The sequence below is a fragment of the Felis catus genome, chromosome E3 (assembly GCF_018350175.1).
Source record: "Felis catus isolate Fca126 chromosome E3, F.catus_Fca126_mat1.0, whole genome shotgun sequence".
Lineage (NCBI taxonomy): Eukaryota > Metazoa > Chordata > Mammalia > Carnivora > Felidae > Felis > Felis catus.
In genome coordinates this window covers 17,375,938-17,392,348 of record NC_058383.1, presented here as the reverse complement: position 1 = coordinate 17,392,348, position 16,411 = coordinate 17,375,938, and the positions used below count along the sequence as shown (strand labels likewise).

General features: G+C 55.7%; 3 protein-coding genes across 9 annotated transcripts in view; 1 reads left to right on the top strand and 2 right to left on the bottom strand.

Annotated features, from left to right (window-relative positions):
- ZNF668 (zinc finger protein 668) overlaps window positions 1-158 on the bottom strand; it is an 8,891-nt gene extending 8,733 nt beyond the window's left edge. Inside the window, exon 1 of the mRNA XM_019820662.2 lies at window positions 21-158. The gene's annotated coding sequence lies outside the window, so the exon portion shown is untranslated. The remainder of the gene's footprint in view (window positions 1-20) is intronic.
- Window positions 21-9,390, top strand: ZNF646 (zinc finger protein 646). Of its 3 annotated transcripts, none has more exons than XM_045048211.1 (3): window positions 21-154; window positions 2,056-7,484; window positions 8,789-9,390. In XM_045048211.1, the coding sequence occupies exons 2-3, from the start codon at window positions 2,138-2,140 to the stop codon at window positions 8,908-8,910; spliced, it is 5,469 nt and encodes a 1,822-aa protein (XP_044904146.1). In that variant the 5' UTR covers window positions 21-154; window positions 2,056-2,137; the 3' UTR covers window positions 8,911-9,390. The 3 variants fall into 3 exon arrangements, with proteins under 3 accessions (XP_044904146.1, XP_023102636.1, XP_003998689.1); XM_023246868.2 differs by lacking the exon at window positions 21-154 and adding an exon at window positions 621-805; XM_003998640.6 differs by lacking the exon at window positions 21-154 and adding an exon at window positions 741-894.
- Window positions 9,314-16,411, bottom strand: PRSS53 (serine protease 53). 5 transcript variants are annotated; one of them, XM_045048213.1, is made up of 11 exons: window positions 16,071-16,411; window positions 14,625-15,285; window positions 13,410-13,698; window positions 12,818-13,083; window positions 12,525-12,679; window positions 12,148-12,367; window positions 11,012-11,162; window positions 10,681-10,925; window positions 10,453-10,598; window positions 9,988-10,204; window positions 9,314-9,700 (listed from the first exon to the last, which is right to left on the bottom strand). In XM_045048213.1, exons 2-11 carry the CDS (start codon window positions 14,680-14,682, stop codon window positions 9,681-9,683), a joined length of 1,767 nt encoding a protein of 588 aa, XP_044904148.1. In that variant the 5' UTR covers window positions 14,683-15,285; window positions 16,071-16,411; the 3' UTR covers window positions 9,314-9,680. The 5 variants fall into 5 exon arrangements, with proteins under 5 accessions (XP_044904148.1, XP_019676224.1, XP_044904151.1 ...); XM_019820665.2 differs by lacking the exon at window positions 16,071-16,411 and having other exon boundaries at window positions 13,410-13,572; window positions 13,678-13,698; window positions 14,625-15,547; XM_045048216.1 differs by lacking the exon at window positions 16,071-16,411 and having other exon boundaries at window positions 13,410-13,572; window positions 13,678-13,698; window positions 15,138-15,547.

Sequence of the window (16,411 nt, the reverse complement as noted above, 5' to 3'; positions counted from 1 at the left end):
GGGAGGAAGGCAAAGTTTACCCGAGCACTGCAGGTGAAAGTGGCGGAGCAACATCTTGAAAGGGGTCTATGTGGGTGCTAACGACAGAGGACGCCAGACAGGTTTACGGCATATCCCGGATTATTGCTATCTTGTGGCCAGATCACCAAGAACTGTAAGGCGGGAATACAGAAGGGCCATGCGCAAGCTTTGTAGCACCGAAATCCACTTATATTCCACCACATCTCCCTCAGTAGCGAGGAGTGAATGAAGCTCCCTCCGTCTGTCTTGGGAAGTTGTTTTCAGGGAGCCCCACGAAAAGTGTCGCCAAAGTACTGAGGCCAGAACAGCAGAACCCTTTTTTTCCCTCTTCTGCTTTCAGCCAATATGCACCGGAATGATTTTCGCAGCTCTTGCCGGAAGTGTGGCTTAGACTAATGCAAAGCAACGCAGAATTTTGACCCTCGTGGGCGGAGTCAGAGTCGCGTTTCAGCTACCTCTCCCTTAGCCCCGGAAGTGTGTCTGTGTACAACTGCTGCTTGCAGGCGGCACAGGAAGTGTTCTCCAGGCAGAGGTTTCGGGGGGAACCTTTTGCGGCTAGGACACTTCCTGTTTCCTAGTAACAATAGGAAGTGTCCGCGGAGCTGGGGGTAGACTCCTGGCTCGAGCCAGCTGCGCCTTCTTTCCTCTACCTCCTTCCTTCTCCGTTTTCCCCTTTCCCTTTTCCCCTCCCTTCCCACCTCCCAGGAGCCCTGGCGGAGTGTGCGTCTGTGGGAGCGCGAGAGCCCCCCACAGCCACCCCTTGGGGCGCGCGGCTGCAGTTAGGGTGAGGGTCCCAGTGCGCAGGCGCGCTCCCGTTCGCGGTCCCCAACGGACTCATCCGCGGCGGGAACGAAAAGGGGCCACCCGAGTGAGGTAGGGGTCCTGAGAGGAAATTGGCCAAGGAGATGAGTGAGGCGAGAAGACCTGGTTGGTGGTTGATCAGGAGAAGGGGCTCAAGCGAAGGGGCTTTGTGAGTTGAGAAGTCGAGGAGCAGGTTTGGAGGGGCTTTAGATCCGGAGATATGAGTTGTACATATAGGGATCCCATGGGAGTGAAGAATCAAGAGTCAGCGAAGGCCAATGTGATATAGGAAACATGGGGGCCTGCTATGGAAAGAGTAAGGGCTTTGGAAAGAAAATTGCTTGAGTCAGTGGGTTTGCCTCTGTAAACTGGACTAAGGAGGCACTGCAGGGTGTTGTGAGGATTAAGTGACACAACGAACGTTCTTTACTTAGCACAGTGCTCCGCACATGGTAATGCTCAGCATGCGTTGTTGTCATAAGTATTTTGAGAGAAGATAGAAAAAATAAGAAGGGATGGTGAGGGTATAGTGAGGAGGTGTAGGAAAGAAAAAAGGTAGGGGGTGAAGAGCAACCAGAAATGGGTTGGAATTTCCAAGGTAGAAGATGATTTGGACTCAGGGGAAGTAGGTGAAGGAAGTGGCCAAGAGAGTCTTTTAGAAAAGAGACTTTGTGACCCTGAAAGGAGTAGGGGAGGTGAGGGAACAGGCCAGCCCCTTCTCTGAAGAGGGCTTTAAGCCCCCACCTCTCACATCCTCAGCTGTCAACTGGAGAAAAAGGCTGCTTTTCAATGTCTCTAGGCTACTCTGTTTAGCTGAGGGATCAAGGAGAGAGAATTAGACTTCTCACATTGAAGGTCCTAGAAAAGTTTCAGGTTTCCTTTGAATATGTCACAGGAGGTAGGTTGGTTGGTTGCTCCAGAATTATAGAGAGGAGAAGGTTAGATTTTTGTGGATTTGGTCTGATGAACAGAGGTAGGTTGGTAGGTCTGTGGTAGTTTGCATCCCTCTAGACTTTAGTTTTCTTATGTATACCTCTAGGATGAGGTAGGCCTAGAGGAGCTCTCATATTTGGGGAGCTTATGTGCAGGAGGCCTTAAATCCAAGAGAAAGCAAGTCCCTGGGCATTACTGCTTGGGGAACATTTCTGTGACCTCTGATGATCTTGCTGCTTATAGAGCCAAGAGGCAAAGTTAATTCAGATCTTCCTTCTGACCACCACCCCCTCTTCCTAGGCCTTGGCCCCTCCACCAGAGGAAGATGCTGCTGCCACCTGCCTGCTCTTCCTGAACCTCCAGGTTTCTGCCACACTGCCCCATGGAGGACGTGCCCACCTCACTCAGCTGCTCTGACTGTCAGCGCCACTTTCCTAGTCTTCCGGAACTGTCCCGGCACCGCGAGCTGCTCCATCCATCTTCCAAGCAGGACAGTGAGGAGGCAGACAGCATCCCTCGGCCCTACCGCTGTCAGCAGTGTGGGCGGGGCTACCGTCACCCAGGGAGCTTGGTCAACCACCGCCGGACCCACGAGACTGGACTTTTCCCCTGTACCACCTGTGGCAAGGACTTTACCAATCCTGTGGCCCTCAAGAGCCACATGAGGACTCATGCTCCGGAGGGCCGCCGTAGGCGCCGGCCTCCCCGCTCCAAGGAAGTCATTCCACATCTTCAAGGGGAGACAGCATCCTCTGACTCCAGGGACCACAGGCTCAGCCCTGGGGAAAGCTGGACAAGCCAGAAAAAACATGAGGAAGAGACCTTTGGCTGTGAGTCTGGGCCTGACCCCAGGGCAGCTTTGAGCACTTGGGAAGATCCACCCACTCGACAAAGAGAAGGCTGGGAAAGCCAGCCAGATTCAGAGGAGGGTGCAGAGCGCTGGGGGCCCACTACCAATTCTACCAGAGCCACCCCGCTCCCCACCCCAGCCAGCACCCTCCTTAGCAATTTGGAACAGTATTTGGCTGAATCGGTAGTGAATTTCACAGGGGGCCAGGAGCCCACTCAGTCCCCTCCTGCTGAGGAAGAACGGCGGTACAAGTGCAGTCAATGTGGCAAGACATACAAGCATGCTGGGAGCCTCACGAACCATCGCCAGAGCCACACCTTGGGCATCTACCCTTGTGCCATCTGCTTCAAAGAGTTCTCTAACCTCATGGCTCTGAAGAACCACTCCCGACTCCATGCCCAGTATCAGCCTTACCAGTGTCCCCACTGTCCCCGTGCCTTTAGGATCCCCCGAGAGCTGCTGGAACACCAACAGTCCCATGAGGGTGAAAGGCAAGAGCGGCTATGGGAAGAGAAAGAGATGCCCACAACCAACGGGCACACAGATGAGAGCAGCCAGGATCAGCTCCCTAGTACACAGACGCTGAACTGCTCTGGGGAGCTCAGCACCTCTGGGGAGCTAGAGGACAGTGGCCTAGAGGAGTATCGGCCTTTCCGTTGTGGAGACTGTGGCCGTACTTACCGCCATGCTGGGAGCCTCATCAACCATCGCAAGAGCCACCAGACTGGTGTCTACCCCTGCTCCATCTGTTCCAAGCAGCTGTTCAATGCAGCTGCCCTCAAAAACCATGTGCGGGCTCATCACAGACCCCGGCAAGGAGCTGGGGAGGACGGGCAGCCATCAGTGCCACCAGCTCCCCTGCCTCTGGCTGATACCACCCACAAAGATGAAGAGGTCCCCACCACCACCCTGGACCACCGCCCCTATAAGTGTGATGAGTGCGGTCGGGCTTACCGCCACCGGGGGAGCCTGGTGAACCACCGCCACAGCCATCGGACAGGAGAGTACCAGTGCTCACTCTGTCCCCGCAAGTATCCTAACCTTATGGCCCTGCGGAACCATGTGCGGGTACATTGCAAAGCTGCTCGCCGCAGCGCAGGCCCAGGGGCTGAGGGTCCCCCCAGCCACCTCAAGGTAGACCTCCCGCCTGACCCCATGGAAGCAGAGGCAGCCCCACCCACTGATCAGGGGCATGGGTGCAAACACAAAGAGGAGACCACTGATGTCCCCCCAGCAGCTGATAGGACAGCACCACAGATATGTAGCATGTGTGGGATGCTCTTTGAAGACGCTGAGAGCCTTGAACATCATGGCCGGACCCATGGGGAAAGGGAAGACAGCAAGACAGAGACTAGGGTGTCCCCTCCTCGGGCTTTCGCATGCCAAGATTGTGGAAAGAGCTATCGTCACTCAGGCAGCCTTATCAACCACAGGCAGACCCACCAGACGGGGGACTTCAGTTGTGGGGCCTGTGCCAAGCACTTCCACACTATGGCCGCCATGAAGAACCATTTGCGACGCCACAGTGGGCGGTGGAGCAAGCAGCACCGGAGGCGAGCTAGCAGTGCTGGCAGTGGGGGAGAAGCCAAAATCCCATCCGGCGGGAGCTGGGCCCAGGAGTTGGTGGAAAACAGTGAGGGCCTGGACTGTCCGCAAGACCCTTCAGGGGGAAGTCCTAATGTAGCCCAAGGCAGCTTGGAAAGTGATGGGGGCTGTTTGCAGGCTGACACTGAAAGGGATAGATGTGGGCTTGAGAGGGATGAGGCCTGTTTCCAGGGTGATAAAGAGAGCAGAGGTACTGAGGAAGGACTGGAAAAGAAGGAGGCTTGTTTCCTTGACAACTTGGACATCCCAGATGATGAGGAAAGCAATGGGACTCGCTTCTGTGATGATCTCAGTGGGGTGGGTGAAGGCCAGAAACTAGCCACTGACCAGCCCAGCTCCTCTTGCCACTCTCCTGAAGCTGTCACTAGCTGGCCGGCTGAGGTCTCCCACACGTGTTCTGACTGTGGGCATTCTTTCCCTCATGTCACTGGCCTGCTGAGCCATAGGCCCTGCCACCCCCCAGGCATCTATCAGTGCTCTCTCTGCCCGAAGGAGTTTGACTCACTGCCTGCCCTGCGCAGCCACTTCCAGAACCATGGGCCCGGGGAGGCAGCCCCTGCACAGCCTTTCCTCTGCTGCCTTTGTGGCATGATCTTCCCAGGACGGGCCGGTTACAGGCTTCACCGGCGCCAAGCTCATGACTCCTCTGGCATGACTGAGGGTTCAGAGGAGGAGGGGGAAGAGGAAGGAGCATCAGGGGCAGCCTCCACTCGTAGCCCTCCACTGCAGCTCTCAGAAGCAGAGCTGTTGAATCAGCTGCAGCGGGAGGTGGAGGCACTGGATGGAGCTGGCTATGGGCACATCTGTGGCTGCTGTGGTCAGACCTATGATGACCTAGGGAGCTTGGAGCGTCACCACCAAAGTCAGAGTTCTGGGAACACCATAGACAAGTCTCCCAGCCACTTAGAGTCAGGTGATGCTATGGGAAGGGTTGCAGACCATGACCATGTCTTTGAAGACGCAGTGGCCTGCCTCTCTGGGGAGGGTGGGGACACAAAGTCTGGAGAGGGAGTAGGTGCCATGGTTGTAGACAACCTTTGCATGCAAGGTGGGGAAAGTTCGCTGGAGGCCCAACCCCGCCCCTTCCGCTGCAACCAGTGTGGCAAGACCTACCGCCATGGGGGCAGCCTGGTGAACCACCGCAAGATCCATCAGACTGGAGACTTCATCTGCCCTGTCTGCTCCCGCTGCTACCCCAACCTGGCTGCCTACCGTAATCATCTGCGAAACCACCCCCGCTGCAAAGGCTCTGAGCCCCAAGTGGGGCCCGTGCCAGAGGCAGGAGGCAGCAGTGAGCCCCAGAACATGGCAGAAGAAGGGCTGGGGCAGGCAGATGTGGGAAAGTTTCAGGAGGAACTTAAAGTGGAACCCTTGGAGGAGGTGGCAAGGGTGAAAGAGGAGGAGTGGGAGGAGGCCGCTGTGACAGGGGAGGAGGTGGAGCCAAGGTTGGAGACCGCAGAGAAGAGCTGCCAGACTGAGGCCAGCTCTGAGCGGCCCTTCAGCTGTGAGGTGTGCGGCCGGTCGTACAAGCATGCTGGCAGCCTCATCAATCACCGGCAGAGCCACCAGACTGGACACTTTGGCTGCCAGGCCTGCTCCAAAGGCTTCTCAAACCTCATGTCTCTCAAAAACCACCGGCGCATCCATGCAGATCCCCGGCGTTTCCGCTGCAGCGAATGTGGGAAGGCCTTCCGCCTGCGGAAACAGCTGGCCAGCCACCAGCGGGTGCATGTTGAGCGGGGTGGGAGCGGGGGCACTCGGAAGCTGATTCGGGAAGATCGGCCCTTCCGGTGTGGGCAGTGTGGACGGACCTACCGCCATGCTGGCAGCCTCCTAAACCACCGGCGCAGCCACGACACGGGCCAGTACAGCTGTCCCACCTGCCCCAAGACCTACTCCAACAGCATGGCCCTAAAGGACCACCAGAGGCTGCACTCAGAGAGCCGGCGGCGGCGAGCAGGGCTATCTCGGCGAGCAGCTGTGCGCTGTGCCCTCTGTGGCCGGGGCTTCCCTGGCCGGGGATCTTTGGAGCAGCACTTGCGAGAGCATGAGGAGGATACCAAAAGTGGTCTGAGAAGTCCAACTGGCACAGAGGGCAGTGAGGGGAACCTGGCTAATGACCAGGGACTAGAGGACACATCAGGTGGTACTGAGTCAGTTCTCCAGCTGGAGGATGGAGCCAGGAGGCTGGGGGGGCAGAGTCTGAGCCCCATCAGGGCAACAGGTTCAGAAGCCACAGAACTGGTATCCTGGGACATGGGGAATGCAGAAGGGAGGCAAGGAGATGGGGGACCAGTGGATCATGGTGGAGATGGGGTTCCTCAGGGTCATATACTGACCAAGCCAGAAGATGAGTCAGGGAACAGCATCCCCAAGAGTCCTTGCCACCTTGGCAACAGCCAGTCCAATGGACCTAGTCTGAGTCCAGTGGATAGCTGGGACGATGGAGACAGCCGACCTGAGCTCCGTCAAGACAGTCACACCTTTTCCTGCAGCCACTGTGGCAAGACATACTGCCACTCGGAAGACCCTTTGAACTGCCATAGCACTTCCAAGACAGACCGCCACTATTGCCTGCTCTGCTCCAAGGAGTTCTTGAATCCTGTGGTCACTAAGACCCACAGCCACAACCACATAGATGCCCAGACCTTTGCCTGCCCTGAGTGTGGTATGGCCTTTCAGTCCCATCATGAACTAGCCAGCCACCTACACGCACATGCCAGCGGCCTCAGTCAGATGCCACCCCTGAGAGAGGAGGCCAGAGGTCCTGAAGGTGGGGCTGTGAAGGATGAGGTGGATCTCCCTGGCCAAGGGGAAATCCAAAAGGCCCCATCAGAACCCCCCAGGACCCCAGGAGAGAATACTGGGAGTGCTAATGGGGGGCAAGGAGTAAAGTCCACAGTGGCTGAAGACGAGGAACGGCCCTTCCGTTGTGCCCAGTGTGGGCGTTCCTACCGCCATGCCGGTAGCCTGCTGAACCATCAGAAGGCCCACACCACTGGACTCTATCCCTGTTCCCTCTGCCCCAAACTTCTACCCAACCTGCTGTCCCTTAAGAACCATGGCAGGACCCACACAGACCCCAAGCGCCACCGCTGTAGCATCTGTGGCAAGGCCTTCCGGACAGCTGCCCGGCTGGAGGGTCATGGACGAGTCCATGCACCCCGGGAGGGGCCCTTCACCTGCCCTCATTGTCCCCGCCACTTCCGCCGCCGAATCAGCTTCCAGCAGCACCAGCAGCAGCACCAGGAGGAATGGACAGTGGCCAGCTCTGGTACGGGAACATGAATGGCTTGGGCAGAGGACGGAAGGGCTCCAGAGTAGGTGGGCAGAGTGGGGGTGGGGGGACAAGGAGTGAGAGGAGAGGGTCACATGGCTTCCAAGAGGTTGTGCAGGAGTGGAGGGCGGGGAATTGGATATGGAGGAAACTGGTCTGAGGATGCTGCCTGGTGAGGGCAGAGATCAGAACTCCTGAGTCAGGTAAACAGCATGGTGGGTTGGACAGTGGGCTGGGGGGAGGGGGTGGTTGTGGGCAGGGGCAGAGGCAGCTGCCGTGCAGGAACCAAAGAAGAATGGGCTTTTTGTTTGGGGAGGGGAGGCAGCCATGTGTCTACTATATCTGGAAACTCCTGATCCAGCCAGTAAAGGAATGATTTCCAGAGAAAAATGGCCTAGGTGGTGCTCTTTCCCTAAGTAGGCAGGGAGCAAGAGGGTGAAGAATGGGGTTGGGAGGCACCCCCAGAATGGACTGCTTTGTGTTTTGTGCTGACCTGGTCAGGGAAACTGGTCACTGGTTGGCCCCCAGCTCCCTGTCCCTCTTTCTCTGAATTTCGTCTCTGGTCCCCCTCCTCTCCTCTTCTTGGAAACTAGACCTTTGGTCCTTAGGTACTGATACTGCCTCATGTCTCTTCCCTATATTGAACCCTTTACCCTTTCTTCTCTCTGCTGTGCATCTCCTTTTTAGGAGCCAACCAAACCACTTTTTCCACCTGCATACCCCCATTCCCTCCAGCACACCTTTAACTGGAGGATTGAGTCACAGATAATTGTTTTCTTTGAAGCCAGGCCCAGCTGAGGCAACAACAGTCATTAGCCCCTATCTCCCATCCTCTATCAGGGGGAATTTCCATGGAAAGTCACTCCACCCAGCCCGACTGAAGGATGAGGCTGTGTGGGAGTGGGGCAGCCTGTTTCCTCAGTCTGTTCTTGAGCCCTGGGCTCATGTCCTCTGCCTCCTCTAGAGATCTGTAGGCCTTCTCCCAGGATCTATTCCATTTAGTGGCAACCAAGGGTGGGTATCCCCAAGATGGCGGGCCCTTGACCAGAAATGATCAGGGAAGGAGGGGATGGTGGGTGAGAGTATCGTGAGAGAGCTGACAAGATGGCTTTCAGGATAAAAGATTTCTTGTGACCTCAAGGGAATGAGTGAGGAGCCAGTTAGGCCTGGAAAAATCATTAGTTTACATGCAGGCCTCTGGGGTTGGGGGTAGCAGCAGAATGGCCTGCAGGCTAGGGAGGGGGTGCAAGCTGTGTGGGGTTTGCCGGCCTCAGTCAGTGACCTCCTCTCTTTCTCCCCAGGAGCCCCAAAGGCACCAGCAGCGGGCAGACGGGACCTGTCATTGCCCCCTCCACCTACCCCCACGACCCCACTTCTGGATCCTTCACCCCAGTGGCCTGCAGACCTCAGCTTCTCCCTCTGAACTTCAAGTCTCCAAAGATCAGAATACGGGCGGGGTGGGGTGGGCGGGTTGTAGGGAAAGGCTTGATCTCCATGTTTTGCTCAGGAGTAGTTAGGCATCCCCATCTCTTATTTCCCTCTCCTGCTGTGAAGAGGACCCAGATCTGGCCTCTTGCCCATGGAAGGGGTAAGGTGTTCCTCATATCCCTGTCCTTGAAGGCTCTCCTTTCCCCAGCCTTTGTCATTATGCTCTTCCCTATGACCAGCCCTGCAAGAAACCCGGTGCCAGGCTCTGCCACAATGTGGGGCCGCTGTCACCAGCCAGATTCCAACAAGAGGGAGAGGTGGATTCAGAGAGCCACAGGTGGGAATGTTGCCTATGGAAGGGGAGCCTTTTGCTACAATTTGTAACTTATTTTCTAAAGTCTATTTTGTAACAATTTATTTAAGTTTAAAAAAAAGGAAAATTGCTCCCCCCCCAAAAAAGAAAATTTCAAAGTAAGCGGCTGGTGTGATCATATCTGAGGGGAGGAAGACTAGGGAAGGCTGGGGACGCCTGCATCGGACGGCGGAGCTGGGTGTAGGGAAGCATCCACAGGCGACATCTCCCTGGCCTGCAGGGTGGGGAGTAAGGGCAGTTGCTGGTCCAGGCATGCTCCTTCCCAGAGCCCACGGGGCTGCTGGGCCTGCCCCAGTGCCTGGAATCATGCGTGGGTGGAGGGAATGGGGGAGGTACAGGGGCAGTGATGCAGGAATTGTCTCACTGCGTCTGCAGCATCCCAGAGCCACCTGTCAACAGCCAGCTGGTTTGCCTGTCAGGAAGAGGAAGGAGGGTGGGGTTGGCCTCATCCTCAAAACTTTTCTTCCCTTCCTGGAAGGAAGAGGAAGAAGGTGCTACTTTAACCCCTATGACAGATGAGAAAACTGAGGTTTGAAGAAGTTGAGGCCTGCTCCAAGTCACAATGATGAGGAACCAGAATTATGTCCACTACCCCACCCAGGGCAGCAAGAGGTTGGGTCAGAACAGATCTTTCCCTGGATTGAGAGAGAATGGGTCTGGAGAGGGAAGTGTTAGCAGGGAGGCCCCAGGGCCACGTACTCATGTTAGCCAAGCAGCTTCCAGTCTCTGCCTCGGGCTCTGGCTCCTCAGCAAAATAGACCTGCCAATCCAAACTGCTGACCCAGTTCTCATAGGCGGGAAGTGCCGCGAAGACTGCAGGCCTTGCAGGGCCTTGGCAGGCATCTCCAAAGCTGTGTAGCCCAGCCAGGAACCATGTGCCCCTCACCTCGTGCACCAGTGGTGCCCCGGACAGGCCCTGTCAGGAGTCAGGTGACACTGGGTGACTTCCTCTTTTCCCTAGGCAGCTGTGGGGGCAGAAGGGGCTTGGGGCTGGGATGAGGCTCTGGCTCTTTGGGAGCCAGTTGGCAGAAAGGCCCAATTTCAAGTGCGAGGCGGGTCTGGAGGCCAAGCCTGGCAGGTCTGTGAGTTACATGATAAAGATGCCAGGGGTCTGTGGAGTAAGGTTTGGAGGACTGAGGCTCACCTCACAGCGGGGGGGCTCACCTCACAGTGGGGCGGCTCACCCACAACACTGGTACACACCATTCCTGGCAGAATGGGGATACTGTCGCTCCCAAGAGCTGTATGCAGCCGGCTGCAGGCCCTGGGTCCCAAGAGGGTCACAGGCACTGTCTGAGGGGAGCTGGCACCTATAGGGCAAGGGAAAAGACCCAGCTGCCCCGACAGCCTCTAGGATGGATGGACAGCTGCTGATGGGCCTGTCCTACATACCTGCTTCTTGGCGGGGCAGCCCCAGGACCCAGCCATGTTCCCCATCAGGCAGGTGGTGGTCGGCATATGGCAGGCAGAGGGGCCGAAGGCTGGGGCCCAGTGTCACAGGTTGGTCCAGCAGCAGGAGTGCCACATCGTAGCCCCCCTCTGGGTGGGTATAAGCCCCATGTAGGATGAGCTGCTTCAGGCCCCGTTCCTCTGGTCCGGTCCCCAGCCCTATGCTCCATTCCTCTGGGGTCTGGCGCCTGTGCAGAGAGGCATCATTGACAGCATCGAGTGGCAGGCCTGCCAGCGAAGGCATGGGCATGAAGGCAAGAGAGACATGGCTCACCCAATGAAGCAGTGGGCAGCAGTCAGCACTACCTCCTCTGACACCAGGGCTCCACCACAGGCCAGCTTCCCCTGGTGCTTCAGCCTGGCATCCCAGGGCCATGGGGAGGGGGCTCCTGCCTGGGGACCTCCTCTCCTCAAGGATCCACAGGCTGAAACAGACAGATTACATCATCTATCTGCCTTCTTGCTAAGTGCTCACCGCATGCCTGGCCCTGTGCTAAGCGCTTCCCACGTACTATCAAATCCTCACAATATCCTCTTAAGTTGGATTTTGTTACCCTCATTACCAAAGTAACCAAAGTTCCAGAACGGTTAAGTGACTTTCTAGCTCAGTAACCACAGGCAGGTAGCCGACTTAAGTCTCAAAAACCAGGGAGGGCCTAAGCTTTTAAACCCTGATGGTCTAGCCTCATGGGAGTGGCCCTGCTCATTATTCTCTGTCTGTGCCCCTCCGGGCTTGGACTGGCCCCAGAATTCCTGGCTCACTAGTACTTCTCTTAACCATCAAGATACAACTTCGTTCCAGGAATAATTTTGCATGCAATTTACATGTTAGTTACTTAATGCCAGAATCCTGAGCGGGAGCCTGCCCTGTCCATTCTCACTGGGTCCCTGCTTGGAAACTTGCAGCTTACCCCCACAACCTTCAATCAGATCTCAGAGATCCCTCTTTATACCTAAACTCTAAATACACAAAGTTCTAGGGGTGCTGGGGTGGTTCGGTCGGTTAAGCATCTGACTTCAGCTCAGGTATGATCTCACCGTTCGTGAGTTCAAGCCCCGCATCAGGCTCTGTGTTGATAGCTTGGAGCCTGGAGCCTGTTTCGGATTCTGTGTCTCCCTCTCTCTCTGACTCTCTCCCACTCACACTCTTGTGTCTCACTCAAAAATAAATAAACATTAAAAAAAATTTTTTTAAATGCACGAAGTTCTGAAGTATCTGTGCCCCTTCAGCCCTTAAATGGAATGGTTCCCATCTTAGAGGCTGAAAGGGGCCTTAAATGCCCCCCTAGTTAGCCCCCAGCAATGTGTGACTGCCCTGTACCAATTCTCTGTTCTGAGCTGAAACTTGCTTCACTGTGCTTCTGTCTGCTGCCCAGAACACGTCCCACTCCTAACATCCCCTGCTCATACCTACACAGCTGTCCTCATCACTGATCTCTGGGGTCTCTGGGTTCTGGGACAGGAAGGCTGCCCCCTGAGCTCGAGCCTGCAGCCAGGAGCTGTGAGCAGCCATGTTGGTCAGCAGCACAGGAGTGTCTTCTTGGGCACAGCTTGATGCAAAGCTGATGATCCCAGCCTGAACCCAATGTCCATCAGGCTCACGGCACAGCACTGGGCCCCCAGAATCTCCCTGGAGCCGGGAAAAGGAGTCAAGTATAGACACTTCAGCCCCAGCCATGGACAGACACCCTTTAACAGCAGCAGGTCCACCCTCCCTGTAGATCAAGCACCCAGCTCAGGGCTAGGCCTCCTCCCCTTCTGCTCCCTTCTCATCTTCCCCATCAGACCTGACAGGGCCCCTGCACCCCAGGCTGGGCGCCCCCACACAGCATCCCAGGCCGAGCTGGGCTGGCCAGCAGCCGCTGGTGCAGCCGGTTGTAGAGACAGTTACACGTGGGGCGGCTGATTAGACGCAGGCGCAGATTCCGTAGAGTCCTGGGAGCTGGCAAAAGAAAGGGAGTTGGCGGGGGGGGTGGGGAGGTACAAATCTGACTGAGCACAGGGATGGTTGGCAGCTGAGGCTGCGTGACCTTGGGCAAGCATAGTGCCTCTCTGGGATTCAGTCTGGGACAGCACTTACCATCATTGGTGTCCTGATCCCAGCCAGTAGCCCAGCAGGAGGTCCCAAAAGGAAAGCGATGGGTAGACTGAGGCAAGCAGAGGGGTGTGCGGGCCATGGGGTGGGCGAGTCGGAGCAGGGCCAGGTCTGAGCCTTGGCTGTAGTGGTTATAGGCCCTCGGCAGCTGCAGGGCGGTCACCCCCACCTCCTCGGCCCCTGGGCTCAGCCCCTCACGTTGCAGAGAACCCAGGACAACTGACCAGGAGTTCAGTTCTGTCACTGCTGCCCTGGAAGGGGAGGGATAAGGCCAAGGCATTGAATGCAAAGGGGGACAGTGACACCAACCGGGACACTACCAGGTAGGTGGAAGATGGACAAAAATCAGCCCAGAGCTTTAAGCAAGGTCCTTCCCTCTCCCAACCTCAGCTTTCTCATTTGTAAATCTTCTACCAAGGCTTAACTTAACTTGATAATGTGTACCTGGCACATGGCACACTTTCAGTAAATGATACATTGTGATTCTAGGGGCAGGAGTCAGTTTTACAGAGTTTGGAGGACATATGACCCACCCCACCCCCAAAAGTCAGAAACTCTGACCCCAGCCATGACTCACTTTTCAAAGCAGTGGGCAGCAGTGAGGACCCAGGTATCTGCCACTAGGGATCCGCTGCAGATGTGGACCCCCTGCCTCCTCACACTGGCTTGCCAGGGCCACTCACCAGGTGCTGTGATGCCCTCCTGAGGCTCGGGGGGGCCAGGGCCACGCTGCCCACATACTGTGGAGAGGGGTGGATCAGAATGACAGAAGGTCTCTGTCCTTCCCTCATCACAGGCCCAAGCCAGACCTAAGGAAGGCCTGGCCGCATATCCCCAAAGCTTACCGTGCTGAGCTGCTTGAAGACCTGGGAAGAGAGAGACACAGATGAGACTTAGGGGAGCCTTACCTGCATGGCCCAGCCTTGGTGGAAGGGATAGGTTTGGGGGGATGGGCCCTGGGTCCTTGCCTATGACTGTGTGGCTACCTTACCAGCCCCTCCCAGAATGAAAATATATGAGGCCAAGAAACAGCTTTTATTGGAACCTATTCAGAGCGTACACTCAGTAATTAATTCTCCTCCCTCAGCTGTGCTCAGCACTCCTGAGTCTGAAAAGCAGGGCCAGGGTTCATCTTGGGACTAGTCCAAACTTCCTCCAGGCTTCAGATCCCCTAACTCCAGCCCCCGCCACTGAGTCAGGGAGGCGGCCTGTATATGTGGAGAGCATTAGCTTAATTGTGCCCTCAGTCGTGAAGGCCTAAGAGGAAGGATTAGAGGCCAACGTCATGTCTGAGTGGGGGAGGGCTCCAAGAGATTGAGAGTCCCCACCCTTGTTCTGACAACTCAGACTCCCCCACCTTTCCACAAACCACCAGAGACTTTACCAAAGGATCCCCTACCCTGCCTCTTCCCCATCACAGGCACAGAAACATCTGGGCCAGGAAAGATGGGACATATGTAGAGACGGGGAGACTGAGGCCAAAGGGCCCCCAGAACTTGCCTAAGGTCATTCTGGAAGTAGATAGGCAGACAGGCACAGGGTACACACACAGGCATAATGACTGCAGACATAGATTGTAATCTTGCCCAAGAAAATCACACGCATTTTGACAAAGGTGGCCACGTACACCTCCTCTGATACACAGCCAGACATGGTTACATCGCCACAGGCAGACCATCGCTCCCCTAGGCATGCCCCCTCACATACACACCAGGCTGCAAGGCTGCTGGGGCAGAGGGTGGCCCCTGAACACCTACCATACCACTCCCCTACCCAAACATGGGTGGCTCACCCTCCATGAGAACCACTGCTCCCAGGATGAGCAGCTCTGGTCCCCAGCTCTGCTTCATGCTGCTCCAGGCCACTCTGCCGCCTGTAGTCTGGTTTTCAGAGAGGCCACCTGGGTCTCCCTAGCTCCACCTCTGCTCCGCCCCCCAGTTGGCTAGGAGTCAAGTGCCAGAAGGGAGCCAGCAGCAACTAGCTCTGGGGTTGTGACTGTGTTGCCCCGGGCCATTCACCACCCCTCTCTGTGCCTCAGCCATGGCCAGACTGCCTTGGTTCAAATCCCAGTTTCCCCATGTACTATGTGAGTGACCTTGGACAATTAGCCCCTACGTGCCTTGTCTGAAAAACTCAGAATTGTTGAATGTAAAAACCTTAGAGTCCAACATAGAGCAAACTTGCTCCCAGCATGGAAGTCGTCCTCTGGGAACTGGGAAGGGCACTGTGGGCAGACCCTCCCAGTCCCTCTATTTTAGCTTCCCCACCTCTCCCCCAGACCCACGTGCAGGTGGGTTTCACATACCTTCTCCCATCTTGCTTCAGTGGAAGTGTGTGCAGGGCTGAGTATTGAGGGCTGGGGCTCTCTGCTACTTCCTGGCAATGAGACTGGAAAATCTCAACACATCTCTGCTGCCTCCCCAGGAAACAGGGTTACAGTGGTGCCTACGTTTCTTACAGGTGGTGGAAGACTCAATCAGGAGGGAAGAACACTCAGTGTGCATTCTTTTTCTCTTTCTGACTTCTAACTCAGGCCAGCCCCAACTGTTCAGGAAACCTGACCCCAACACAGAGGAAGCTGTGTTAAGAGCATAGACACTGGTGGGGCACCTGGGTGGCTCAGTCGGTTAGGCATCCGACTTTGGCTCAGGTCATGATCTCACAGTTTGTGGGTTCAAGCCCCATGCTGGGCTCTGTACTGACAGATCAGAGCTGGGTGCCTGCTTCGGATTCTGTGTCTGCCTCTTTCTCTGCTCATCACCCCCCACCCCACTTGCACTCTGTCTGTCTCTCTCTCTCTCTCAAAAATACATAAAACATTTAAAAACATTAAAAAAAAAAAAGAGGGGTGCCTGGGTGGATCAGTTGGTTAAGCGTCCAACTTCGACTCAGGTCATGATCTCACAGTTTGTGAGTTTGAGCCCCACGTTGGGCTCTGTGCTGACAGCTCAGAGCCTGGAGCCTGCTTCAGATTCTGTGTCTCCCTCTCTCTCTGCCCCTCCCCAGCTCATTCTCTGTCTCCTTCTCCTTCAAAAATAAATACACATTAAAAATTTTTTTTCTTTTTAATTAAAAAAAAAAAAAAAAAGAGCATAGACACTGGAGCCAGATGGCCCTGGTGGAGTCAAATCCTGAGGGCTCCCTAACCCCCTCCCCAGCACTAGCTGTGTGATCTTAGGCAAACTACTTATGCTCTCTACCTCAGTTTCCTCATCAAGATAGGGATAAGAGTACCTACCTCATACAGCTGGATATATAAAGATTATGAGTTAACACATGTCATATTCTTAAGCAGTGCTTGGCATGTAAATGCTTAGTATATATCATGAAAAATAAAAAATATTCGAAACATGTCCCTGGTCCTCCAGAGCTGCCAGGACTGGCTTGGGGTGGTAGATAAGGCAGCTCGCGGGGTTAAGGTCAGATCATAGAAGAACTTCCCAGCAAGCATGGACAGAACTTTTCCCTTGCAAGTGTGTGCTTGGCTTTCCCAGGAAAGAACGTTTGGCTCTCGTTGGGCAGCAAGGATAAGCCACCAGCTTGCTTCCTGGGGGTAGGGGCCAATGGCGCCCCAGGTCT